Source organism: Anolis carolinensis, chromosome 1 (genome assembly GCF_035594765.1).
Source record: "Anolis carolinensis isolate JA03-04 chromosome 1, rAnoCar3.1.pri, whole genome shotgun sequence".
NCBI lineage: Eukaryota > Metazoa > Chordata > Lepidosauria > Squamata > Dactyloidae > Anolis > Anolis carolinensis.
The window spans coordinates 11,506,146-11,533,118 of record NC_085841.1 but is presented as its reverse complement, the minus strand read 5'-3'; the positions used below and the strand labels follow the sequence as shown (position 1 = coordinate 11,533,118).

Genomic DNA, 26,973 nt, shown 5'->3' with positions numbered 1-26,973 from the left:
GTGTGTCCCACTTAAAGGCTAGATTTGAAGGGTCCTCCAGTTCAAATACTGTGTGTCTCCTACTTGATTTGAATAGGTTAGTGCAGGTTGTCAGTTTGGTTTTGTTGGCATAGCATTTTTGCCATGCGAGTATATGTGCCTTCAAGTCACCTGTCAACCTATGGTGATTCCATGCATTTCATAGTTTCTTAGGACAATACTTAAAAGGTGGTTTGTCATTGCCTTCTTCTAAAATAAAACCTATAGCACCCAGTACTTCTTGGCAGACTCTCATCCAAATACTAACTAGGTCTGATCCTACTTAGCTTCCAAAAACAGACTGGATCTTGTGTCTTCTGAATATTTAGACTGGTATTATTTTAGTCCCCGGTGGCACAGTGGTTTAAATTGCTGAGCTGCAGAACAGTCGGCAGTTTAAATCTGGGAAGCGGGATGAGCTCCCGCTGTTATCAACAGCTTCTGCCAACCTAGAAGTTCGAAAACATGCAAATGTGAGTAGATCAATAGGTGCTGCTCCAGTGAGAAGGTAACGGCGCTCCATGCAGTCATGCCAGCCACATGACCTTGGAGGCGTCTACGGACAATGCCGGCTCTTCAGCTTAAAAATGGAGATGAGCCCCAACTCCCAGAGTCAGACACGACTAGACTTACCTTTTATTATTTTAGTGCCCTTTTTCCTAAATGTGGGATTTCTTAACATTTGACTTTTCAGGTTATAGAATGGCTCAAATTTGTTCAATTTAAAAATGTGTACGTTTCTTATCTTCTTCATTGTTATGTGCTATTGCTTAATATATTAGATTTCAGTCCATGTGTGTAAGCAGCCTTAAAAACTTTAAGAGAATGAGTCAGGGTTTTTTTAAAAAAAAAATCTAGAAGTGATGCTTTGCCTTTTCTGCTCCTTTGTTAAAGTAAAGACATTGGGGTGAGGGATACTTGGACCCAGTTGATCTTAAAATAGTTGAAGTTAAGTTCCACTAAAAGTGAGTTTACTAGTTGTGAGTAATGTGTTCCTTTGGTTTTATGAGTATGGAGTCATAACAATACTTTGCTGGGTTGGAACAAGTGTTTTATGACACATGATAGTAATTGTGTAACTGGATAACTTAGTTGATTAAAAAAATTAGATTCCATCCTTCCCCCTCCCCTCCCCGTTTGGGATATTTACACAAAAGGTGATTGATATATGCGGAGGGAAAATTACAATACCCTGCTCCCCACCCCACATGAATACAGTAATTATCCCAGGCTAAGCATACTGCCCGTTGTTGCCCCTTTGCTTTTACTAGTGGGACTTAAGTCAGCTAATTGCTCATGGCCCCACAAAGCCAATTCCTCGGTGTGCCAAACACCGGCCTTGCCGCAGTGAAATGTTACAAGTGGCAAAGGCAGCAAACTTTTAAGTAGGGCAAGTCACAACAGAGGTACACAATAGGGATAGCTGATCTGCAGAAATCAATCTGCACATTCGGTTTGGCAGTGGCTCTCTGCAGAGAAGGAGGGAGGGAGGGAGGTTGGCCTGCAGGCTGCGGATAATACAGATTGCATCTGTAAATGTTGACTTCGTCAGGTATTGTTTAAAAAAATTTCCCCTTTAGAACTTCGGATCATTAGAGTTCCCCACAAACCATCTCCTTGTGCAATTCAGCCTTCAATCAATGTAATTCATCAAGCTTTGTTATTAATTCCACAGCCAAGAATTAACCCTGTGGAGAATGAGATTTCCTGTTTGCCCCCATCCCAACACTGAAGCAGTCATTCACTAAATCAGATATGCAAAGTGATGTATGTACATGTGCCTTCAAGTTGCCTGTCAGCTTATGGCAACCCTGTGACTTTCATAAGGTTTTCTTAGGGAACACTCAGAGGGGGTTTGCCATTTTTGGTGATCTCCCTTCCAAATACTAAGCAGTTTTGATTAAGCTAGCTTCCCAAATCAGACTGTATTTAGTGTCTTCAAGGCATTTAGGTTTCAGACCATTCATTTATTTGTTTTGTCATGTGCATTTGTCATTGGAAGTGGACCTTTGAATGGTGGTCATTGCTGTGGAATACACAGATTATGCTTTGCATGCATGAAGTTTCGGGTTCAGTCCAGTTAAAGTGCATCTTGTAATTGAACTGTGCCAAACTTATGTCTAGGACAATGTTGTCCAAAGTTGTGGCCCACAAGCTACCAGTTGCCAGCTGCTCCACAAGCCACCAGTTGCCATTGCCTGTCAAGTCTCCAAGAAAGAAAGAAAGAAAGAAAGAAAGAAAGAAAGAAAGAAAGAAAGAAAGAAAGAAAGAAAGAAAGAAAGACTAGTACCCAATGGGTACAAATATATTACTGGTCCCTGGCTTATTGGACAGGTAGGAATTGCTACTCCACCACATCAGATAGATTGAGATATGCTTGTCTAAAGCATGGTGAATCAGAGCTTGTCTCTCCATAGGGCTGAATGAATGGAGCATTGATCAGTCCCAGTATGAGCCAAGATTGCCTATATTGATTATTTTCATCTGTGAAATATATTGTGTAAATAGGTGTTTTTCTTGATTGTTCGTAGCTCTTTAGAAGAATAGTTTCTAATCCCTTTTGGGTCATGGACCTCTTAGAGAATACCATAGACCAGCGATGGTGAAACTTTTAGAGATGAAGTGTCCAAACCAAGGGGGGGGGGGGATGGCGAGTGAGGGGAGAGTGGTGGTGGTGGTGGGGGAGAGATGGCAAGCGAAAGGCAGGTGAATGGTGGGCAAGTGGGTGGATGAGTGAGTGAGCAAGGGGGCGAGCAAATGAGTGAGCAAGCGGGTGGGCGAGTGAGGGCTGGATGGTGAGCAGAGAAGCGAGTGAGAGGAAGATGAGTCAGCAAGGGGGTGAGCAAATTGGAGTGGGGGGCCGGCAGGTGAGCAGACAAGTGGTGGTATGGTGAGCAGGGGATAGATGAGTGGCGGGCAAGCGTGCAAGGGGCGGACAAACGGGCAAGCAAGCAGTGCCGGGATGGTGAGCAGGGGTGGTGATGACATGCGTGCCAGGAGAGAGGATGCCATGTGTCCCTTCTGTCATGCATGCCATAGGTTCACCACTGTAGTTCCCCTCCTTTGGAAAAAAATATGTGAAGACAATTGTTTTGGTTCAAGGTCTTCTGAACCCACAGCTTAAGAAGATTTACTTTAAATATTTGCTTATATTTCTATTTTATTAAAGGAGGTAAATTTTGAGTAGAGTAAGCGAGGACCTGTACTCCTGCTTCTAACACATCCTGGATGGGGTCAGAGTATAGACAACTGGCTTTGATATGTTGACAACTTCCACAGGAGAATTTCACTAAGGTTTTTCAAGGTATTGTTTCCAGTATCCAGATTTGATCCTTGATAGGTCCAGTTAATTCAGATCTTGCACAGAAGGGATGGGAAGAAAGTGGCAGATGAGAGTGCGGCCTAAGAACTCCCAAGTGCTTCATTGCAGTCACCCAGCTTATTTAATCATTGAATGCCCCACCTTTCTCTCAATATGGGATTGAAAGTGTCTCACTACACAGATAACAAAATGCAGTTTAAATTTAATTGTAATAGAACAGTAAAAAAGAGAGAAAAATAATTGAATAAACAATTCTATCAAAAACAATATTTATGTAGAACGTTTTAAATACATTGAAAACATAACAATGATAAACACATTGCACCTACCATCAAAATACTATTGTGCAATAAGCAATGGAATGAGAAAATCTTGTCTACATGAAAGGGGTTTTGCATGCCCAAGGGAGAGCACAGAGTGGGCCAGCCTATTCTGTGAAAGCAGCCACTGAGAAGGCTTTTTAAGGTGTCCTCCCAAATGTACTGCAGCAGATGTGGGACCAAGAGAAAAAACTAATGTTTATGATTCACAAAACTATTTTGTACCTTTGAGCTATAGCCAAGTCAAAGAAGGCCTCCATTTCTGCAAATAAACCAATCTCGGGGTGGATGGGAGGTGAGAGACTGAACAAATGAGGTGTGGTGTGGTGTGGTGTGGGTTTTGTTTTTTGTTTCAGGTTCGTTTCCTGTAGTTTTAGTAACCTGCGGCTGTTGCTCCCAAAATGTTTTTGAGCATCCTCCAACAGAACTTTATGGTATACTTGAGTTGGAAGTTGACCTCCCACCTTGAGGCATCTGTATAAGTATCTGAGGAAGCAAAGAGAGTAAAGTTAGGAGCAGATTGGTAGCAGATGAGCAAAGTGGGGAGAGGTAGTGACTCCATCCAACCATGGAAAGCATTATTTCCAAGTCATCTTTAACTCTGTACTGAACCCTCATACTTTCAGACAGATGTTGACTGCTTAGTGGGTTAAGTTTAAGTTCTGCTCCAAGTTGTTGCTTGGTGCTATCCATATTTCCAAGTATACATGCGAGGGCAGGGTGGTCTTGGCACATGTGATAAAGAGGTCTTACTGTAAAACAGATTGCATACATTTTTGGGGTTTAGGAGATAGAAAGGGTTGGTCTAGATACCAGCTGATGATAAATTCCAGTGGGTTAAGACCTTGTCAAAGCTACCCTGTGGAATTGATCCTTCTAGAGAAAAGGGTGAAAAAGAAGAAAAAAGGATGGGGAAAGAGTCAGGCATTTCCCCTTTACTAGCTGCTTTCCCCCAGTTATTAGCTGGAATCCTATTAATGGCATGAACAAGCATAACTTAGCAGTATGTTTGTGTCTATGTTAATCACTGCAGGGACCAGTTCTCCAGCCTACCTGCCAGTAAAGCCCTTCACCCACCTATGGTCAGTTGTGCCAGCAGGAGATTGAAGAAGCATCTGACCATGTCCTGTAGCCAGACATAAGTTTATTACTTCAGCTGCTGAGACCTATGGAGAATCCCAATGGACCTCAGCAGATGACGAAATCACTTCATATTTATCTGGGGTGCATAGCCAGCTACTTTGTCAGTCCCTTTTACTTTTCTAGCCGTTGGGAGGGGAGTTATTTAATCTTAGAAATGGTAAATGGCTCAGCAAAACTTAGTTTCTTATGTAAAACTCCTGTTCCATACTGAGCCAAAGCACTTTTGTTTGTACAATGTAAAGAACCAGAACTTTTCTTACCTTATTTGTATGCCTTTGCTCCATGTTGTTCCTGGTGGTTGAGGAGTTTACCCTGGAAGAGTTTGCTATAGGACATAGAGGGTAATAGTAAGAAGAGATTTCAAGCAAAATTGAATACCTTGTCTCATGCAAAATGAAATGTTTCCCTTTAGCTCAAAGGCATCCAAGATCTCAGCTAGCATGAGTTCCTTTATCTGATCTAAAGTTTGCAAATCATTCACTTTCTGATATTAGAAGTACAATGTGTTGGGCACTGATGGAACTGCAGGTTCCTTCAAACTTTTGCCAACCATTGCTCACTGTTGAGTGTTGTTTCTCCCTTGAAGCACTTCTTCAGAAGAGAAGTTGCTTTTCTTGTGGTTTGCAAATGGATGCTCCTCAAAACTTTGCAAAGACACATGACAGGATGGTATAGAAATCACTTCTCTAATCAGAGCCTCCAATTTGCAGCAAAGCCCTGGGATTTTAAAACAATAGTAATAAAAGCATCATTAACAACCAGGAAAGTTGTCAGTTGACAGCCCCGTGAGAGAGATTTAGGCAGAGAGATCTCAACAAAAGTAACTTGGGAAGCTGCCCATGATCCATTAGCAAAAAAGAGAGAGGGGAGGGTGACTTGGGTTCAAGGGCAGGGTTACTTTGGGTTGCTTGTGCTATTACTTTAAGGCATCTCACTGTAGAAGCAATTGTCACTAGGCACAGGTCTTACCATGAGTATGCAAGCCCTCAAGACCCATTTTATTTATATGGTAAATATGAAACTTATATAGTCTCTTTCTCTGCAGCATCTGCAATCATGCATCTGTATCCTCATACATTTAATTTCCTGTGACCTTTGTACTGAAGCAGTCTATACTTAGACTATACATAAATATAGACTAGATCGTTGTATGTTTTCCAGGCTGTATGGCCATGTTCTAGAAGTATTCTCTCCTGACGTTTTGCCCACATCTATGGCATGCATTCTCAGAGGTTGTGATGTGGGCGAAACGTCAGGAGAGAATACTTCTGGAACATGGCCATACAGCCCAGAAAACATACAGCAACCCTGTGATCCTGGCCATGAAAGCCTTCAACAACACATTAAGTATAGACTGTTTCATCTCTACCTATTCCCTTCACCAAACAGAGCAGGACCCAGATAAGGAATGGTCATAGGAAAATATGAAGACCCACTTTCTCTCCTCCTTCCTCTGCGAATCTAATCATTTGGCCCTAAATAGCATTGGTAATCCTAATGTGAGGAGACCATTGAGTCAGTGGAAAGTGACATCCTCCCTGTTTTCTCATCTTCTCTTTGTGTCATCAGGGCTCCTTAAAGAAAAACTCAGTGGGCACTGGACGTGTGACTATTCCCCTTTCCCCAAGGGGTAAGTGGGTTGCTTGTGGAAAAAAAGAGTTTGGGGTTTTTAAATATTTCAGATTTTGGATTTCCGGGTAATGGAGACTCAGTCTGTACTGACTGGCACTGACAACATTTGGATTTCATCAGCATTGGAAGAGATACAACTTTCTCATTCTCTTTTATTGGGGAAAGTTGATTTCTTGAAGTCCCAAGAAACTCAGTGAGGAAAGATGATTTGCTAAGGATATCATATTGGGCCACATCCTTTGCTATGGAAGATTGGGCCAGGAGGTTCAGCACAGTTGGCTAAACATCTAAAATTGTTCTCTCCGGAAGCTGTTTCACAGCCAGGACACACTATTTTGTTTGGAAGCTTTGGGTGCATCCTTATGCAACATCATAGAAAGCACTTGAAATGCATTACCAGGAAGCCAACTTGGTCCCCTGGTTTAAGTGTTGGTTATGGCTCTGGAGATCAGGATGTATATCCCCACTTGGCCCTGGAAATCCACTGGGTGACCTTGGCTCTCTAGGTCTCAGAGAAAATCAGTGGCAACCCCTTTGCGAACAAATCATACTAAGAAAAACCCATGACAAATTTGCATTATGGTTACCATAATTAGAAAATTACTGCGAGGCACACAACAACAGCAATGCATTACCAAAAAAATTCTGGCCTTTGTGATTTGACATAAATGTTTTTAAATAAAATGCATAGTAAGCATTTTTATAAGAGAAAGGAACTGCAGTGTTGAAAAGCAACTATAGTGCAATCTTATACAAACTTATGTGGAAGTAATTGTGTAATTCAACAGTTCTGAATTCAACCGTGCTTCCTTTTAGGTACATGTGTATAGGATGGCAGCTTGTATTTTTTTTAACATCACATTATCTTAATATAAACACTGGTATATATTTAGTCAGCCTTTTTAAAAAGAGTGACTTCTTTTTTTTTTCCCAGTCTGCTTTCAATGTCTTGCAAAAGCTTGTTTGGGGTCTTTAATCCATTTCCCGCGGCAGCCTTTATGGCAAGCAGACCCACACTCTGGGCTCCCACCTCTTGTTTCTGTTGCCACCTCTGTCCTCTGAGCAGGTGTTCTGGTCTGTGTCCAGGTTATATGTTGGAAATTGAAAGCCAGGACAGGAATGCGTTGCAAGAACCATGATCATGTGCCAGAATTTCCTCTCCCCCCTTTTGCTCTTCAACTGACTGGTAAGGTCAGTAAACAACTGAAGGTGATCTAGTCCAGGGATTCTGAAATTCCAGCCATAAGGAACCATATGTGGGGCTTGCTCTGAGCGTCAGGGAGCGCAACAATGGGCTGATTGATTCAATTTTTGAAAACATGATGAGGTGTTGGCACCGCAGTGAATTGCCTTTTCTGTAAACTTGTACAGGCAATCAGCAGACACGTTGGAAAGCAAATTTTAGGAGACCTGACTTCTGGGAAGTGTAGATTGTGAGTCCTTAAAATAATTAGGACATGTGTTACAGAATGTCATGCCAAAAGGTGAAGGCACTTGAGACTTACTACAGAAAAAGTGAAGAAAAAGAAATACTTCCTGAAAGAAAACAAAAGAGTGCTTCTACTCGTGCTTCCCATTGTCTTTAAAATGTTTTTAATTTGTTTGTTTTTTTTAAAAAAAAAACTGAAAAGATAGCTAAGTGTCTCTTACACCACCTTATAATGAAACAGGGTGAACAAAGGGTAGGGAAGAAAAGTAAGAAAAGGGACTTTTCTATATAATGTTTCAAAGGGCTTGAAAGCAAACAGTAAACACATAAAGTGGTTCTCTTTTATTTCATTCTTGGTGTCTAGAGTTGAGTGTTCAGCATAGATGGAAAAAAATCCTAGTTTTTGACTATAGTTTCCAGAATTTCCCACCAAACATAGCCAGTAGCTATGCTGGCTAGGGAATCTGGTTGTAGTAATCCAAAAAGAGTAAAATCGCCAACTTCTGGTCCTGTGATACATTTGAAGTCTTGAAAAATGGCACATTTTGTGAGTGAATTATGGGCACCATTTTGGTTGCAGTTCTCTCTGCCTTTTATACCCACAGTACAATCTCCTTATCCACATATTTGATCCCCAGTTTTACTATGCACACTCCAAAAATAATCCCTCCGGAGTGGTGTTTGTGGGTGTTTCTACGTTCTCCAGTGCCATTCTATAGTATGACTCTAGCCTAGGTATAGTCAAAATATAAGATTTACTGTTATCCACAATTTCAGGTATCCATGCGGTGGGCTTGGGGCATATTCTTCGCAGAGACTGAGGTTATATTGCACAGGAAAGAATACAGCTTGTTTTATTTGGTAAAGCCTGAGAACTGTTATTTACCTTGCAGAACAGTACACACTTACCTGAGTGTGTGTCCTACCAGTATTTCTGAGTAGATGTTGGCTTGGGCTGTAATTTATCTATTGGGTATCATTTGTGTATAGATTCTCCTTGTGAGCAACATGAACAAACTGTGCTGAACTGTGTTGAACTTCCAAAAAGGCAGTCATTAATCTTTGGACTGAGAGCAAAGGAGGCAAATTCATCCCGGGTGGGATTTCTTCCTCCCATAAAATTACAACACGTTTGGCAAGAAAGCTTGAGAGCAAAGACATTTCCTTGGCCATTATTCTGCTCAGGCTATTGCTAATAGTTGCACTCTCCAAAGGGTCAGCTGGTGCTGGGAGAGAGTGAGCGAGATGGAGTGATTACCTGCTCAGGCAGTCTCTTCCGTTCCCAAAGGGGAGCGTCATCCGAGAGTCTTCCGCTTGCAATAAGTGGTCTGCCTGATGTGTCTTGCTGCCTCACTCTTGGTTGCATTCCCATGCTTTCAGGCTCATCGATGAACTTCCAGATTCGGTGACAAGGTGTGCTCCTACAGGTACTGACTGTGGTAAGTGCAAACACATGTCAAGAGTTTTAAATAGAACTTGTGTGGCATTTTGATCCAGTTCTCCAAAATTGCTACTTAGTGCACATGTTGATTAATTGCTATTTTAAATGCCCAGGAGCAAACAGTTTCTGGGGACTGGGGAGAAAGGAGCAGCCAATTTTATGCCTGGCTATTATTTTCCTATAGAAAACAATTCTATGGAATCCTTTAGAAAATAACAGAAGATCCTACAAAGATTTTCTTCCTTTACCACAACCCTCATTCAAGCATACTTTAAATGGAAGCCCCTGCTATACCTTTCTCATAAAAGGATGCACCTAGTCCTCTGAGATCTGAGCTACTATTGCCATCGATGGATTGTCACCTTGATGTGGTGAGGGGGCAACCACTGGAGTCACACACTCCCAGGAGTGACCACAGGAGAGGATCCAGACCAAGAACAATCTGAAGACCCAAAAACCTCAACGGCGGAGCAGGCGGAGGATAACATGGTACACATTACAACGGCTGTGAAGGCGAAAGAAGGCTGCAACAGACTCAGAAGCCACTCTCGTTGTGTTAACCACACCACTGCTGGGACCTGAATTTGTGAAGACTGTGTGTTGACCGGCCGTGCACCAACCTCCACACATTAAAAAAAAAATCACACACAGGCATCTTCCAAGAAATGGAGGACTATCATCCTCAACCTACGAGGGATCGCCTAACAATGCAGTAAGAACCAGGTTGCTGTGTGATATTGTGCAAGGATGAGGAAAATCCAGCCTTCTAGATAATGACAGCAACTTCCATCAGTGTTGACTGTACTGGTTGGGGTCAGTAGGAACTGAGCAAGCTAAAGAGCTGCTCTTCACCCCTGTTAAGGTGCTTTCTTGACTTAGAAATGAGGGTGGTGAGTCCTATAGATTTCCTCCCACAAATTCAGGTTGATGAGGTGTATTAGCAGAAAAGAATGTATTGTCTCTGTGGATTTATAGAAACGTCTTCAATTTACCAATTGTTGGGTTGCCCTTTTGCTACTTTGTGTTGGACAGATCAGTATCTGATAGGGCTTAGTCTCTAATCTCCCCTTCCTAGAGTGAGTGGTAGCAACAGAATTCCATGTTTTTTGGATGAAAGGGATTACCTGCCCCCATTCCACGCTGGGTTCAGACCTGGTTATAGGACAGGAACAGCCTTAGTTGCCAAGGTGGATGACCTACACCTGGAGTTGAACAGGGGGAATGACTACCTGTTGGTCCTCCAGGATCTTTCAGTTGCATTTGAGAGACCACTGACCAGCTATCTTTCTTGATAATTTGACTGATATGGAACTTGGAAGGTATTGCTTTGCCATAAGACTGGTCTTTCTTTACAGATTGTTTCCAGATGATGCTAGGGAAGTGTTTTTCAACATTTTGGCCATTAGCCTGTGGGATTCTACGGGGTCAATAATGTCTCCTATGCTTTTTCTTCGTGTACTCTGTGAATGCACACTAATGGAGAACGCTGCGCCTGCGCAGGCTCCAACGGATACTCTTCCAAGCTAAAGTTTGAAATTTGGCGGTAACCCCGCCCCTCTCCCCAGAGGGTATAAAGGGCGCCCTCCGCGCCCGCTCTCCAGTTCCTTTTTTTCCGCCGCAAAGCTCACTTCGGACTCTTTGTTCTTATGTCGACCACGCGTTTTAAGCGGTGCACTCAGTGTGCCGCTAAGATTCCAGATTCCGACGGTCACGCTAAGTGCCTTTTCTGTCTCGGCGAAAGCCACGTCGTCGGTACCTGCCGCTTTTGCCTGGCCTTTACAGCTCAGGCCCGAAGAAATAGAGCTGCGAGACTCCGCGCAGCTCTTTACGAAAAAACTCTTGCTCCTGAGGCTTCTACTTCCACCTCGGCCTCGATGGCGTCCAGGCCTGCTCCGTCGGTATCATCCAAAACCTCGAAAACTTCGAGACCAAAACCGGCCAAACCGCCCTGCACGGTGACCACCACTACGGTTTCCACCTGGTCGGGCAAAATGGGCCCTTCATCGACTTCGAGTTCGGTGGCTTCGGCCATTTCCACTCGATCCCGCCTGGCTTCGCCGCCATCTTCTTCCGCCATGAAGATTGCCTTCAAGAGGGCTCAGGAGGAATCCAGACGGGCCCAATCTTACTCGGCAGCTGTGTGCCCGATCCCCCCGACGCCGGGAAAATCGCTGAGGGTCGCGTCGAAGCAACCTCCAGCAAAGAAACGAATGATCCAGAGGTCTTCCTCCTCAGCGTCTTCGAAGAAGGACGTTCCCTCCTCTGTGGCTTCCTCTAGGAGATCCTCTCCTATCCAACCAGCACAACGCCTCCGCTCCTCTTCCTCTCCTCATGGTCAGTCCTCGGATGCGGACGCTCAAGCCTCCCCCGACCGGTCGGTCAGGACAGTTATTAAGGCTCCCCAGCCGGCACCATCTCGTCTTCCGGCTCTACAAGAACTTTTTCCCCCGGCTCAAACACCCGAGAGGGGTAGACAGATGACGCGTTTAGCCCGTGCCGCCCAGGCTTCCGCGTCCAAGGGCGTTCGTCCACAGCCGGCTCCTGCTGCTCCTGAGGTGATACCTCATCAGGACTCTGTGCTTGTTTCTCCTCCCCGGTCCCCTCAAGGGCCCGAGGAGGATGACCCCGATATCGAACACCCCGAGTCGATCCTCTCCGCCTCCGTTGTCTCTCTCGGTCTCGACCTTTCCCCGCCTCACAACGCCTACGAGGTTGACCCACCTTCCCCAACGGATAATATCCGGGCTTTCTCCGACCAGATGGTCAGAATGGCAGACGCTCTGGGGATGGAAATTAAGCAAACCTCAAAGGCTGTTACCGACCTCGTTTTCAAGAGGGTCCAAGCCCAAGCCCCGCCAGCCACCTTGCTGCCTTTTCTTCCATACCTCCTGGACGTAAGCCAGGCATCTTGGAAGACTCCATCTTCGATACCTCCAACCTCTAAGAAAATAGAGGCCTGGTACCGAACCGATGACGAAGCCTTGGAATGGCTCAAGCATCACCCTGACCCAAACTCCATGGTGGTAAAGGCCTCCCAATCGTCGGGTCGACAGTCCAACTCCCCTGCCGACAGGGAAGGTAAACGATTCGATGCGGTAGGCCGCAAGCTGTACTCCGGCGCTCTCCTCCTTTGCCGTATGGCGAACTACGGGGCCTGCATGGGCGCTTATCAACAGATCCTCTGGGAAAAAGCCCAACCTTTCTTCGCCAAACTTTCTGCCGAAGACCGGTCAGTCCTTTCGACCCTCCAACAGGAGGCGGACTCCCTCGCACACCACCAAATTCAAATGGCTAAACATACCGGTGATACCGCCGGAAAAATGATTGCCCACGCAGTCGCGATCAGACGGCATGCATGGCTTCGGTCCTCTGGACTCTCTTCTTCCTCTCGACAAGTGATCGAAGACCTTCCTTTCGACACCCAGGGCCTTTTCAATTCTGGTACTGATGACAAACTGAAGTCCAATCACGACTTCAAGATTCTCACAACAAAGTGCGGGACCGATCAACCTCAGACTCAGCGGACCCGATGGTTCCCGCAACGGTACCATCGCTACCCTCAGCCTTTTCGTCACCAGCCGTTTCGACGCTCATCGAGCTCGAGTCACCACAGTCATCAGCAACAACCTCGCCGCCAGCACCAGGTCCCGAAAGGTCGGGGCAAGGGTGCTGCAGCTATGCCACAACCCCAACGACGGGCCTGACGCCCACTCTCTCTGAGACTTTTCTACCTTCACTACTACTGCCACTGCCATGCCGTTCCTAGGCCCCGACCAGATCCTTCCTCTCTGCTCTTTCCTCGATCACCTAGCTCCTTTCTACCGCGAATGGGAGTCTATAACCTCAGATGCCTGGGTTCTTCGCATTGTCAGAGACGGCTATGCCTTGGAATTCGAAACTTTGCCCCCCACGGGTCACATCCTCCACACCGACCCTTCACCGGAAATATGCTCCGAGGTCGACTCCCTTCTGGCGAAGGGCGCAATCCAGCCTTCTCCTTCCGAGCAGGACACTCGACGTTTCTTCTCGAGATACTTTACGGTTCCCAAACGGGGCGGAGGTCTTCGGCCTATCCTCGACCTGCGAGCCCTAAACCTCTTCATTCTGCCTTCAAAATTTCGAATGGTCTCGGTGGCCTCCATTCTCCCGATGCTCCGACACGGAGACTACTTTGCCTCTATAGACTTACGCGATGCGTATTTCCACGTCTCGGTGCGTCGATCCCACAGACGCTTCCTTTCCTTCAAGCTCCTGGGACAGTCTTACCAGTTCACAGTTCTCCCTTTCGGCCTCGTCACGGCCCCAAGGGTCTTTACGAAGGTGGTCGCCGTGGTGGCAGCGCACCTCAGAAAACAGGGCATAATGGTCTTTCCTTATCTGGATGATTGTCGCGTCCAACCCCTCATCCCTTCAAAACCACGTTTCTCAAGCTCTTTCTCTTCTACAACGGCTGGGCCTTCAGTTGAATGTCTCAAAGTCCCTACTCCTCCCGGCCACAGAGATCCGCTTCATCGGAGCTCTCTTCAACTCCATCGTGGAAACCGCCTCCCTACCGAAGGACAGGTTCCTAGCCCTTCAACAACACCTTTCTCTCCTCCTCCGCAACCGCAGGATCCGAGCCCACTCTGTCCAAGTTCTTCTGGGTCACATGGCCTCCATGGTCATGGTTACTCCTTTCGCCAGACTACGTCTCAGACCTCTCCAAAGATGGTTTATAGACTCTTTCAAACCCCATCGGCATCCGAGCTCAATGTTTCTCACGGTACCGAACCAGGTTCGCCTCTCCCTTCGTTGGTGGCAGGACCCAGCGAACGTTTGTGTGGGACTTCCCTTCCATCCCTCCCTCCCGTCAGTCACCATCACGACCGACGCCTCCAATTTTGCGTGGGGAGCCCACATGTCAAACCTCACCGTCAGGGACCTTTGGTCCATCCAAGAGAAGTCTCACCACATAAACTTTCTAGAACTGTTATCAATCTTCAAAGCCCTCCGGGCGTTTGCTCGCTTTCTTCCCCACAAGACTGTTCTGATACAAACGGACAACGTAGTAGCTATGTACTACATCAACAAACAAGGGGGTACGGGCTCGAGAAAACTGATGACTCTCTCGATGGACATTTGGCTATGGTGCATAGCGAGACACATAACCCTGTCGGCGGTTCACCTTCCGGGGGCTCAAAACACGCTAGCAGACTCTAAGCAAAATAACAACCTCCCCCCACGAGTGGCGTCTCGATCCCGAAATCCTGAAATCCATCTTCGACTATTGGGGCTGGCCAGCTCTGGACCTTTTTGCCTCCCCCTCGAACACTCAACTTCCTCGCTTCGGAGCGAGACTACCTCCAAACTCGACTCCGGGCTGTCTCGGAGACGCGTTTCTCCTGGACTGGACCCTCGAGCCCGTCTATCTTTTTCCTCCCTTCCCTCTCATCTCGAGGTTAATAGAGAGACTCTATCTAACGCCAACATCGGCCATCCTGATCGCCCCTGCATGGCCACGCCAGCCGTGGTACTCAACTCTACTCCGGATGTGTGCGGATCCTCCCCGCACTCTCCCAACTCTCCCTCATCTACTATCTTCACAGAAGGGACAGGTCCTCCACCCCGACGTCCCGTCCCTACACCTGACAGCCTGGAGGATACTTCCTTAAATTCTCTCCACCCAGACCTGCAGGCGACCCTTCGTGCCGCCCATAAGCCGGCCACGCCAAGGGCCTATGCTTACAAGCTTGCAAAATTCCAAACTTTCCTTCGGGACCGACACGTCGATCCCGCCTCTACTTCGATCCCGCTGGTCCTGGACTTCCTACTTTCTCTTGCGGATCGTCAACTCTCTCTGGCCTCGATAAAATCCTATCTCGCTGCTCACTCCTGGCATTTCCAACGTCAGGGACAACCCTCTCTCTTTTCTAACAACCTCATTAAGACCTTTCTTCGAGGTTACAACAACCTGCACCCTCCAGTTCAACCTCCGACTCCCAGATGGAGCCTCGAACTCGTCCTTTCTCAACTAGCTTCAGCTCCCTTTGAACCTATGGCCTCTGCAGACCTTCACCTTCTCTCTTGGAAGACTGCCTTCCTAATTGCTATCACCTCTGCGCGCAGGCCTTCGGAACTGGCTGCTCTTCGGGTGGACGAACCCTACCTTCGTTTCCACCATGACAGGGCTGTTCTTCGCCCGGACATCACCTTCCTACCTAAGGTGGTCTCTGCTTTTCACCTTAACCAGGACATAATACTTCCTGCTTTCTTTCCTAATCCTTCTTCTTTGGAGCGGAGACTTCATCTCCTGGATGTCAGGAGAGCCCTCTTTTCTACAAAGACAGGACTAAGGACATACATAAGTCACCTAGACTGTTTGTGGCTTACGCTACCCATAAGCTGGGCGAACCACTTTCTTCTCAAAGACTCTCACACTGGATTGCTCAGACTATCGAACTCGCTTACCAGCTGGCTAAACGCCAACCCCCCTCTTCGATCCGCCCTAGATCAACGAGGGGCCTTTCCACCTCTACTGCCTTCCTGAGGGGCGTCCCTCTCGACTCCATCTGTCGAGCGGCTATCTGGTCCACTCCATCCACCTTTGTTTCACACTACAGGATGGACTCAAAGAACCTCAAGGACTCGGCCTTTGCCAGGTCTATCCTTTCCTCCTGCCTTGCCTAACGTTGTTGCCTTACTCAAAACCAGTTTTTTTTTTTAGTTATCCTTCTTACAAGCTGACCGCTGTCATTCAGCCTTTATGTACACGATATGTTCATGGGTTCATTAACGTAGTGCTTGTGTACTATACTTACCCACTGCACTGAAATGTATTTCATGAATACCTCTACCTCTGTTTTCAGGAAATGGGTCTATACTTACCTCTGTATTTTCTTACAGACTATCGCTCACATACAATGTTGTGATTGTGTTCTGGGTCCTAATAACAAGGATCGGTTTTTTTGTACTATATGCTGTTGCATCGTTTTCTTTGACTGTTGCACTTGCTTGTTTTTGCACCTTGTGCTCAATAAATGTGTTGTTTGGACACTAGACTGGTTATCGGGTTTGCTATCCCACCTACCTACACCTCAGCTTGCTAGTCTCCATTAGTGTGCATTCACAGAGTACACGAAGAAAAAGGACAGGTTGCTTACCTGTAACCGTGTTTCTTCGAGTGTACTCTGTGAATTCACACAATCCCACCCTTCCTTCCCCACATGCAAACCTCTCCCTTTCTCGCTGCCTTTGCGGCGTAGGAACTGGAGAGCGGGCGCGGAGGGCGCCCTTTATACCCTCTGGGGAGAGGGGCGGGGTTACCGCCAAATTTCAAACTTTAGCTTGGAAGAGTATCCATTGGAGCCTGCGCAGGCGCAGCGTTCTCCATTAGTGTGAATTCACAGAGTACACTCGAAGAAACACGGTTACAGGTAAGCAACCTGTCCTTTTCAACATCTGCATGAAGCCACTATGAAGCCACCAGAATTTGGTATTGGGTGCCATCCATATGCTGATGATACTCAGCACTGTCTCTCCTTTACACCTGATTCCAAAGAGGGTGTGGTAGTCTTGAATCGTCACAGTAAATGACTGAGGCAAAATGTGAATGCTGCTGGTTAGTAGAGAAACCAAAATCGGATTGAGATCACAGCCTTATCTGGATGGAGTTGTTCTCTGTCTGTACAATCCAGTTAGTAGCTTGGAGTTGGTCTTGACTCCAACACTGTTCTTGGAAAGCCTGAATGTTGAAATAGCCTGGAATGCCTTTGCCCAGCTTTGAATTACTGTTTTAACTTGTTTCAAGCCTGAATTATAGGGTTATTTTTAGACTGCTTTTATGAGTTTTTAAAGATTTTACTATATTGTTTAAAGATTTTTTATCTTTGCATTGTTTTACATTGTTTTTATTTGTTCATCATCTCAAGAGCCCTTGTGAGCTTGGAGGCAATATATAAATGCTTTAAATGAATAAGAAAACTGTATAAAATTCATTGGCAGTGTAATTGCCACAACATATGCCTACTTGATCTATAGCAGGTGCCTACTTGATCTGCTAAAACGTGTTCCTACATCATTCAAGAAAAGAGTCTTTGCTTCTTGGAGACATCTGGTTGACCACCATGAAAAGGAGCCTATTAGAACTGATGGACCTTTGTTCTGATTGATCACAGCTGACCTTCTGTTCTTAACATTGGATGTTTCTGATCTCAAATCTATTGAAATGTTGTATTTTACAGGTGAGATAGCCATGCTTTTGGAAAACGTGTCTAATTTAGCATACCATGAAAAACCTGACTATGAAGTATTGAAGAAAATCCTCTTGAGTGGCTTGGAGCATAAAGGGATATCCTATAATGGCATGCTAGATTTTACCACCGATCAAGGTACTCCAAATAAAAGAGCTGCTAATCACAGGAAAGTAAGTAATTAAACATGAGAGGTCAAGACTGCATAAAAACATAAAATAACGCTGTGAACATTTTGGGGGAGGAAATGACATTGAGATGGGATGCATGACATGCATTGGGTTTATTTTAATAAAAACGACTAAGATGCTAATTACCAAAAAAAAGAGGGGGGATTAACAGCACCTTTAAGGCAGGACCAAGTCCTTCCTTCCTTTTTTTAAAAGTAATTGCATTGATTTTCCTCAGCTCAATATTTGAGATGTTTGATCTCTCTCACTTTTGACATAAGTACCTGGTGATCTAAAATGTTACCTACAGTTCTGTCTTCATGCCTCTTTCCTTGTTTTTTATTGTTGCGATTGTATTTCAATAGTGTGTAACAGCAGTGAAGGGAGGGAGGAACCAAAGACTTATTTTGACCCCAAAAAATGTGCGAGTTACACCAATAGATTTTGGCAGATTTATTTCCCTGTTGAGTGGAAAGGTCTGATCAAATAATATCACAGTGAACAGGCTTATTTATTTCTATTTCTCACATCCACTTTTTCTTTCTTCTCTGTATTTTTCCTTGTTCCCCAAAGCTGCTTTTCTCAAAAAATTCTTCAGAGACATGAACTTAAGTTTTAACTTTTGGTGGTTATTTCTTTTGTGGTTTTTGTAAAATCACACAATGGATTTTGGCATCTCCATGAGCACCAAAATCCATTATGTGAATTTGTAGATGACCATTTGAAGAACCAGTTACAAGCAAGCAACCTGGGTTTTTTTTGTGATCATCTCTGAAATTACAGTGTGTTTGGGTGCCTGCATGAGCAACAAACCCCATTGTTTGAATTTAGAGATGACCACTTGATGAGCCATATTTACAACCTTTTCTTCTTCGTGGTCATCTGTGAAATCACATAATGAGTTCTGAAGCCTGCGTGGACACCAAAACCAACTGTGTGAATTCATAGATGACTACTCAAAATAGCAGTTACAGGTGAGCATCTGTTCTTACAACACTCCTCTCTGTCCATCTTCCAAGTCTGCTGGCATACAATATTTATTTTAAACCCTCAAGCATTCTTTTAATAAACTTAGACTGGTATGATTAGCAGCATTTACTGGATCGTCTTTGAAACATCAGTTGTTGTCTCCTGCCATATAGATGAGCCCGACGTATTTGCTGATGCGTGTTCAATAAGGCAGGGTCAAGGTGCCATTCATTTTTAATATTCTGCGTGAACTTTAGACCCCCGCAATCCTACATGAGCCAAAAAATGTGGGATGCAAACTAATGTGACTGATCGGCTGCGAGATGAATGGCGATTCAAATCTCTGTGCACAGATGGTTCTGATTTGCCGAGTTTTGTAGCTGCAGCAACTGAAGACATAAAATAGCCGCCTAGTCATAAATTAGCTCTTTGGAAGCCAAACCTTGGCACCAGAGCTTTACAACCTTCAATTAGTAGCGAAAGAAGTATTTGAATGACTCCAGTATTGACATCTGTAGGTCTGCATAGTAATCATTCCTAATAGAAGAGAATCTCTGTTTGAGGGGCTTTTGCATGGCTAATTAACTACCAGTGAGAATATGTAATTTTTTCATGATCTCCCGATTGTCACCTTTCTCTCATGATACAATTACATTTTATTGTAGCGAGTGCCTTTGCAAACCCAATTGTCAGCACTATTTACGTTGTGCAGAAAAGCAGAACAAAAGTTCATGTTTAATAAAAAGCCACTGGATTTTGATCTTGGTAATTACCAAGACTTTTTTTTCCCAGAGTTTTATAGACTTTGGTATTTTTTTAATCACTTTTACAACAAAGCAAAAAAGCCATTTATTTTGACAGTAGCTTGCTTGCTGTTGTGGTCACCATTTAATCTATGCTAATTTGAGCAGTTTCTTTCTGTTTTTGTCATTTGTAGAGTTTTCTAAAGTTAATTGAAATATCTTAAGTTTTTTTTAAAAGCAACAAGCACCTGCTTTTTCCGTTTCTCATTTTATCCATTTTTATTTCTCTTACTAGAAAATTCAGATTAAGAACTAGTCATTGATGTCTATTAAAGCCAGAGCAATTGCCTTCATGAAAGTTTCATGAGTTGGTTATATGCATTTTTTTCAAAGTGAGAATGTGTGCTGTGCCTCTTCCTCTGTTTTAGACAGTCACTTAATGACTATTTACAAAAAACATCAATAAGAGCTGTGATTCAAGAGTTACCTCGTGTCCCAGAATCTTGGACTAACCCCCAAATATTTTGTCATCACATACTGAACTAAAAAAAAAACATGCCATACTTGTACAAGTGGTTTGCCACATAACAATAGTAAGTGGCTGTTGAATAGGCAGAACTGAAATACCCTGAGTTCACAGAAGTAAAATCTCTTCCTGCTTGCTTTCCCACCCAACACTCTGATCATTCATGGAATTATTTCATAGATTTGGAAGAGACCCAAGTGCTATCCAGTCCAACCCCATTTTGCCATGCAGGAATATAATCGGATTACTCTTGGCAAATGGCCATTCCATCTTTGTTTAAAAGCTTTCAAAGGAGATTCCACCAACTCCAAGGCATCATATTTCACAGCTCTGACCATCAGAAAGTTTTTCCTAATGTTTGGGTGGAATCTCTTTTTCTGTAGTTTGAATCTGATGCTCTGTGTTTTAGTCTCCGGAGCAGCAGAAAACAGGCTTGCTCAATTTTCAAAGTGATATCCCTTCAAATCAATACATCAATATTGGGTTTTGTGCCATCCCTGAACCTTCTCTTCTCCAACTCCCTAAGCTACTCCTCATAGGACAGTTTCCAGATCTTTGACCATTTGGTCATCCTCCTTGAAAACGTTTCAGTTAGATTCTGTTTTGCTAAGTATACTTGTTTGGTGCTTGATTTCCTGTCAGTAAAAGCCATAATTTGCTGATGGACAGCCAGTCTGTATCATCTGCATGGCATTTGGACTGTGATCTTGCCTTTAAAGTCTTGTTGCCATGTTGGTTCTTCTATATAACCCTTTCCTGATTCATTTTTTTCACACTGGTGAAAAGCAGGGATTGAGGTACTATTCAGTTCATCTCACGCATACATGCTCACATGACATTTTTGGCCATGGCAAAAGCAATAGTCCTTGTGTTTGTAACAGACTGAAAGAAAGGCAGAAATTCCCCATTTCTCCTTTTTTTCTCTGGACAGGCCGCTGGCTGTGACAATAAATGAGAAGATAGTACCTTAATCCCTGCTTTATGACAAATACTGTTGGGGGGAAAAAAAACAAGGAATGAGGACAGGGTCATATAAAAGAACAAACATGGCAACAAGATTTTAAAGGCCACAGACCACAGTCCTGAAGCCTGCATAAATTAGTTTTCTGGAACAAGAATGGATCAAGGATTGTTTCCTCTGACAATTTACTGTTGTTATTGGCCAAAGCCAAATTCCTTTCCTTTTCTGTTCCATTTCAAAGTGCAAAATCTATTACACTTTTCACTGAGCTTTAAACTTATCCTGGATATTGTCATCAAGCAGGATGCTGTTGAACTTTGATTGTTAAGAAAATGGAGATTGGCCACAGTATTTGCTATTTGCAAGTGCATAACCCCATTTAAAGTCCATGAGCGAGGAGCGTCAATTATCACAGCTTCTGTTCCTTAGACACAGGCGGAAGTATTTTTAATGGCCAATATCAAGGTCAGAAAGAACTGTGCTGTTTGCAGACGACTTGATCCTAGTCCCCATCATCCAGAGTTTTCATAGGGATTTCAAATGCTCTCTTTCATTAGCATGAAATGCATACTTACATCATCTCCAAATGTGAGCTGGTTTTGACACAAGGGCATTTTAAAAAGATAACATGTGAATGGCTGGCAAATGAAGAATAAAGAGGAACGAAGCCATTTTTTTTAAAGTGAAAAGCTTCCAACTGCTTTCAAGTTTGAACAATATTGTACTTCATCCCCAATACTGTTACAATTTCTGTGAAAATAGCCTACCTGTACAGAATATAAAGAATGGAATAATCAGCACTAGGGCAGGAGTAGGACAAAAGTATTCTGTATTTTACCTTGTGATTATATAGCCTGCAAACTATGCAGATTTTTTTTTGGAAAAAAAACCAGATGTTTGGTTCTGAGTCCTGGAAGGTCAAAATCACATCTACAAGCCCAGAAGTCTTAACGTATTGGGCAAATAGAGACACAACATATTTGATTGCAAGCTGAGTATAATCTCTACTCTGTTACATAGGAGATGGTAAATGTTTCACATTTCCAGTGTAGAGACTGATGGGTGAGATTATGCTAAAGAAAATTGTTGCTGAAAGTTATTTTGTCTATTAGAATTTCCAGTGAGATTTTACTATTGCACCATTAGTAGGCTGGTATACAAATGTGGATCCAGAATTTAAAACGCCCAACTTTAGAATGGCCTTTCAGTGTAAAATCATCAGGTCTATATTCTTTGGGTTACCAAATCAAGCCATGGAATTTTCAGAATTTTGAAATGTAAATTTAGTTGTCTTACGTGTGCTGTTCCCCGCTGGTCTTACAGGGCTTTAGCCTGTAAATACAACATTCTTGTTTTGGTTTGCTTGAATGATTGTACGAGTACTGACCCAAGATATCTTTGGACACTGACTGGCATGGGACTTTGAAGGGGGGAACTATAATCTATTAGTCAGATTGCCATAGAAAATATGGTTTTTAAAATGCTTTCTTGATGTCCTTGTTGGGTTCCTACTCATTGGAGTTGTTCTGGCAGAAATAAGAACCTGGAAAGGAACACTTGGTCTGTTCCAGAGCAATTGGAATTCTGATCACAACTCTATATTTTTTCATTTTATATCCATAGAAATGCAATGCATACTTGTGTATAGGTCAACCTCATGTATGAATTGAAGAGAAAATTGTGGGCCAAAAGTATGGATATTGTTATGACCTATAGATAAGCCACGAGTTATTTTAAAGCAGTGGTTCCAAACCTTTGGGGCTCCAGGTGTTTTGCACTTCAACTCCCAGAAATCCCAGCCAGCTTACCAGCTGTTAAGAACCATGGGAGCTGAAGTCCAAAACACCTGGAGGACCAAAGGTTGGGAACCAGTTTTACAGAAAGGAAAGCATAATCACCACCACCACTTTCCCACCCAGACATTCAAAAAGGCCAGAAAGAGTGCCATGGTTGACAGAATGGAGGGGTTTGTACTTCTTTTAAGTTTTCCCATGACAGGCTAAGCTCTCATCTTTTTGTTCCTCAAAGAGAATATAGTTCCTTTTTAAAATAAAAGTTAAGGTAAAGTACTTACATTGATCCATGGATAAGTAGACCCAGGTTTTGGGCGGTCCATTTTTTATTACATTTCTAGTGTTATACATGAGTCTATTGTACAGTGTTATACAGTACGCCATAGAAATACAAGAGACAGAACTCCAGTTAAAATAGAACGTAGTGCAATAGTGGCCATACTTAAGCTTCACTGGATCAATTCCGTTTGGTTTTTTCAATGCTAAATCAGACCTTCGATTTTCCAGCCTTTGGCAATGGCTCTGCAGAGCTGCAAGCATGATTCTTTCCTAGCTGTACTCAGGGACGCTAAGGATTAAATCTGAGATCTTTTGCATGCAAATCGTGTGTTCTTCCACTGAACTACTGTGGGGAGAAAGGACAGAGTTAATTACCTATTGCACTTCAGGAGCCCCTACACTGGGGTGATTTGAATATACAAGTCAAAATCTACATTTGAATTACTACTACAAGTTGAGGATTGTACCAGCCTAATTTAAGGGGGAAGTCCTTTTTGGCACTGATGTTACATAATTGGGAGTCAGAAGCTCTGGCTCATTTACTGAAATCATACAAAAATCTAACATTGGCTCCCAATCTAACTTGTGCTTGCCCCTTGGTAGAGAAATGAAATGTTAGATGTGGACTCGTAAAGCTCTGCATTTAGATATTTTAAAAATTCAAAGAAATGAGACTTAAGGTAACCTGATTTGGTAACGGCATGTGTAGAAAAAGATGTAAGGGCCTCAGCCCACTGTGCTACAGTTGTTTAAAGAGCTATTTCAAATTAGGTCTACACAACATAATCCTAATGCCCATTTACCCGGGGGGGGGGGGTGTTAGATTGTGATTGTTTCATTTTTCAGAAATTGACATTACTGTAATTAGACTCATTGTAACAGTTCAGGGGACATACACACTGTCTTGCACAAAAGGGACCCTGTCAATCCTCAAAGGAAACAGGTCTTGGTAGTAGGTGACTCCCTCCTTAGAGGAACGGAAGCCATCATTTCCAGACCGGATGGGATGGCTCGAGAAACATGCTGCCTCCCGGGGGCAAAAATACACCATATCACTCAGAGGCTCAGCAGGCTCCTAAAGCCCCATCACCCTCCCCACCTTATGTTGATTCATGTAGGTACCAATGACACCGCTAGGCATACTTTTCAAAAGATCACAAATGATTTTCGAGCTCTGGGAACAAAGCTAAAACTGTATAATGTACATGTGATCTTTTCATCCCTCCTCCCTGTTGTAGGACACGGCTCTACAAGGGCCGGAAAAATAGTACAGGTCAATAACTGGCTCAGAAAATGGTGTCAAGAGGAGCATTTTGGCTTCCTTGACCATGGTCTACTCTTCCAAGAGGATGGACTACTGGCAAGCGATGGGGTGCATCTCACACAAGTAGGAAAACATCTTTTTGCACACAGACTCACAAACCTCATCAGGCGCACTTTAAACTAGATCCACTGGGGGAGGGGAACAACAGCCTGGAGAACACTATATTACCCACGACCACAGGGAACCGCCGAAAGGCTAAACGGAGGGCTGCACAAACACAGCAAGGACCAAGTACAGAGAGCACAATAATCCCAAATAAACAGTTCGAGGGGAGGTCACAGGGGCTTACATGTCTTTACACTAATGCTCAGAGCATGGGAAATAAGCAAGACGAACTCCAACTCCTAGCACAGCACCACACATACGATGTCATAGGCATCACTGAAACCTGGTGGGATGACTCCCATCACTGGAATTTAACCATTGAGGGCTATAACCTCTTTCACAGAAATAGAACAAAGGGGAGAGGAGGGGGAGTAGCTTTATATGTCAAAAACAGTTACGTTGCAGAAGAAATGCAAGACTGTAATCCGGGAAACCAGCTTGAAAGCATCTGGATAAGAATCAAGGGAACCGGGACTCAAAAAGATCTTGTCGTGGGTGTCTACTACAGACCTCCGAGTCAGGATGAAGGACTTGATGAAGCCTTCTGTCAACAGCTGACCAAACAGGCACAAAGAAGAGATATAGTAGTCATGGGCGATTTCAATTATCCCGATATCTGCTGGAAAACAAACTCAGCCAAGAGTACAAAGTCCAACAAATTCCTCACTTGCCTTGCAGATAATTTTATGGTCCAGAAGGTAGAAGAGGCAACAAGGGGATCAGCAACTCTTGATCTAATCTTAACAAATGTGGAAGACCTGATCAATACAGTTGAAGTGGTTGGATCCTTAGGGGCAAGTGACCATGTGCTCCTGCAGTTTGCAATACAAAGGAATCCTGAAACTAAGACAAGTCAAACACGCATTCTGGACTTTAAGAGAGCTGACTTCCAAAAAATGAAGGAATTACTGAGCGGCATTCCATGGACGCCGATATTAAAAAACAAGGGAGTTAAGGATGGATGGGAGTTTTTCAAAAGTGAAATACTCAAGGCGCAAATGCAAACAGTGCCAACAAAGAAGAAAAATAAGACAAGTGCAAAGAAGCCAGAATGGATGTCCAAAGAACTTCTAACTGAGCTAAAGCTCAAAAGTGACATGCACAAGAAGTGGAAAAGGGGAGAAATCACCAAAGAAGAATTCAAACGTATAGCCAACACCTGTAGGGAAAAGGTTTGCAAGGCTAAAGCGCAAAATGAGCTCAGGCTTGCCAGGGACATAAAAAACAACAAAAAAGGCTTTTTTGCTTACGTTGGTAGAAAAAGGAAGAAAAAGGAGGCGATAGGGCCATTGCAAGGAGAAGATGGGGTGATGGCGACAGGGGACAGGGAAAAGGCAGAACTACTTAATGCCTTCTTTGCCTCGGTCTTCTCAGAAAAAGAAAGCCATCTTCAACCTCAGCAACACGGAATGGACAAAGGATTGGGGGAAATCCAACCCCAAATAGGGAAACAAGTTGTCCAGGAACACTTGGCCTCTCTAAACGAATTCAAGTCCCCAGGGCCAGATCAGCTACACCCAAGAGTACTGAAGGAACTAGCGGAAGTTATTTCAGAACCACTGGCAATTATCTTCGAGAGTTCTTAGAGAACGGGAGAAGTCCCAGCAGATTGGAGGAGGGCGAATGTGGTCCCTATCTTCAAGAAGGGAAAAAAGAACGACCCAAACAATTACCGTCCGGTCAGCCTCACATCAATACCAGGCAAAATTCTGGAAAAGATAATTAAGGAAGTGGTCTGCGGACACTTAGAAACAAATGCGGTCATTGCTAATAGTCAACACGGATTTACCAAAAACAAGTCATGCCAGACTAATCTGATCTCTTTTTTCGATAGAGTTACGAGTTGGGTCGATACAGGGAATGCTGTGGATGTAGCGTACCTGGATTTCAGTAAGGCCTTCGACAAAGTCCCCCACGACCTTCTGGCAAACAAACTAGTAAAATGTGGGCTAGACAAAACTACGGTTAGGTGGATCTGTAATTGGCTAAGCGAACGAACCCAAAGGGTGCTCACCAATGCGTCGTCTTCATCATGGAAAGAAGTGACAAGTGGAGTGCCGCAGGGCTCCGTCCTGGGCCCGGTTCTGTTCAACATCTTTATTAACGACTTAGACGAAGGGTTAGAAGGCACGATCATCAAGTTTGCAGACGACACAAAACTGGGAGGGATAGCTAACACTCCAGAAGACAGGAGCAGAATTCAAAACGATCTTGACAGACTAGAGAGATGGGCCAAAACTAACAAAATGAAGTTCAACAGGGACAAATGCAAGATACTTCACTTCGGCAGAAAAAATGGAAATCAAAGATACAGAATGGGGGACGCCTGGCTTGACAGCAGTGTGTGCGAAAAAGACCTTGGAGTCCTCGTGGACAACAAGTTAAACATGAGCCAACAATGTGATGCGGCTGCTAAAAAAGCCAATGGGATTCTGGCCTGCATCAATAGGGGAATAGCGTCTAGATCCAGGGAAGTTATGCTCCCCCTCTATTCTGCCTTGGTCAGACCACACCTGGAATACTGTGTCCAATTTTGGGCACCACAGTTGAAGGGAGATGTTGACAAGCTA

The 26,973-nt window shown here is 44.0% G+C and overlaps 2 protein-coding genes across 5 annotated transcripts in view; one reads left to right on the top strand and one right to left on the bottom strand.

Moving 5' to 3' along the window:
- vrk2 (VRK serine/threonine kinase 2) overlaps positions 1–26,973 on the top strand; it is a 74,850-nt gene that overhangs the window by 45,046 nt on the left and 2,831 nt on the right. For all 4 annotated transcript variants that reach the window (XM_062970268.1, XM_062970261.1, XM_062970264.1 and 1 more), the window contains 2 exons: positions 9,245–9,303; positions 17,525–17,706. In XM_062970268.1, the coding sequence (XP_062826338.1) occupies positions 9,245–9,303; positions 17,525–17,706 (241 nt within the window). The remainder of the gene's footprint in view (positions 1–9,244; positions 9,304–17,524; positions 17,707–26,973) is intronic.
- Positions 22,990–26,973, bottom strand: part of fancl (FA complementation group L) — a 43,276-nt gene continuing 39,292 nt past the window's right edge. The window contains exon 17 of the mRNA XM_062970280.1: positions 22,990–23,320. The gene's annotated coding sequence lies outside the window, so the exon portion shown is untranslated. The remainder of the gene's footprint in view (positions 23,321–26,973) is intronic.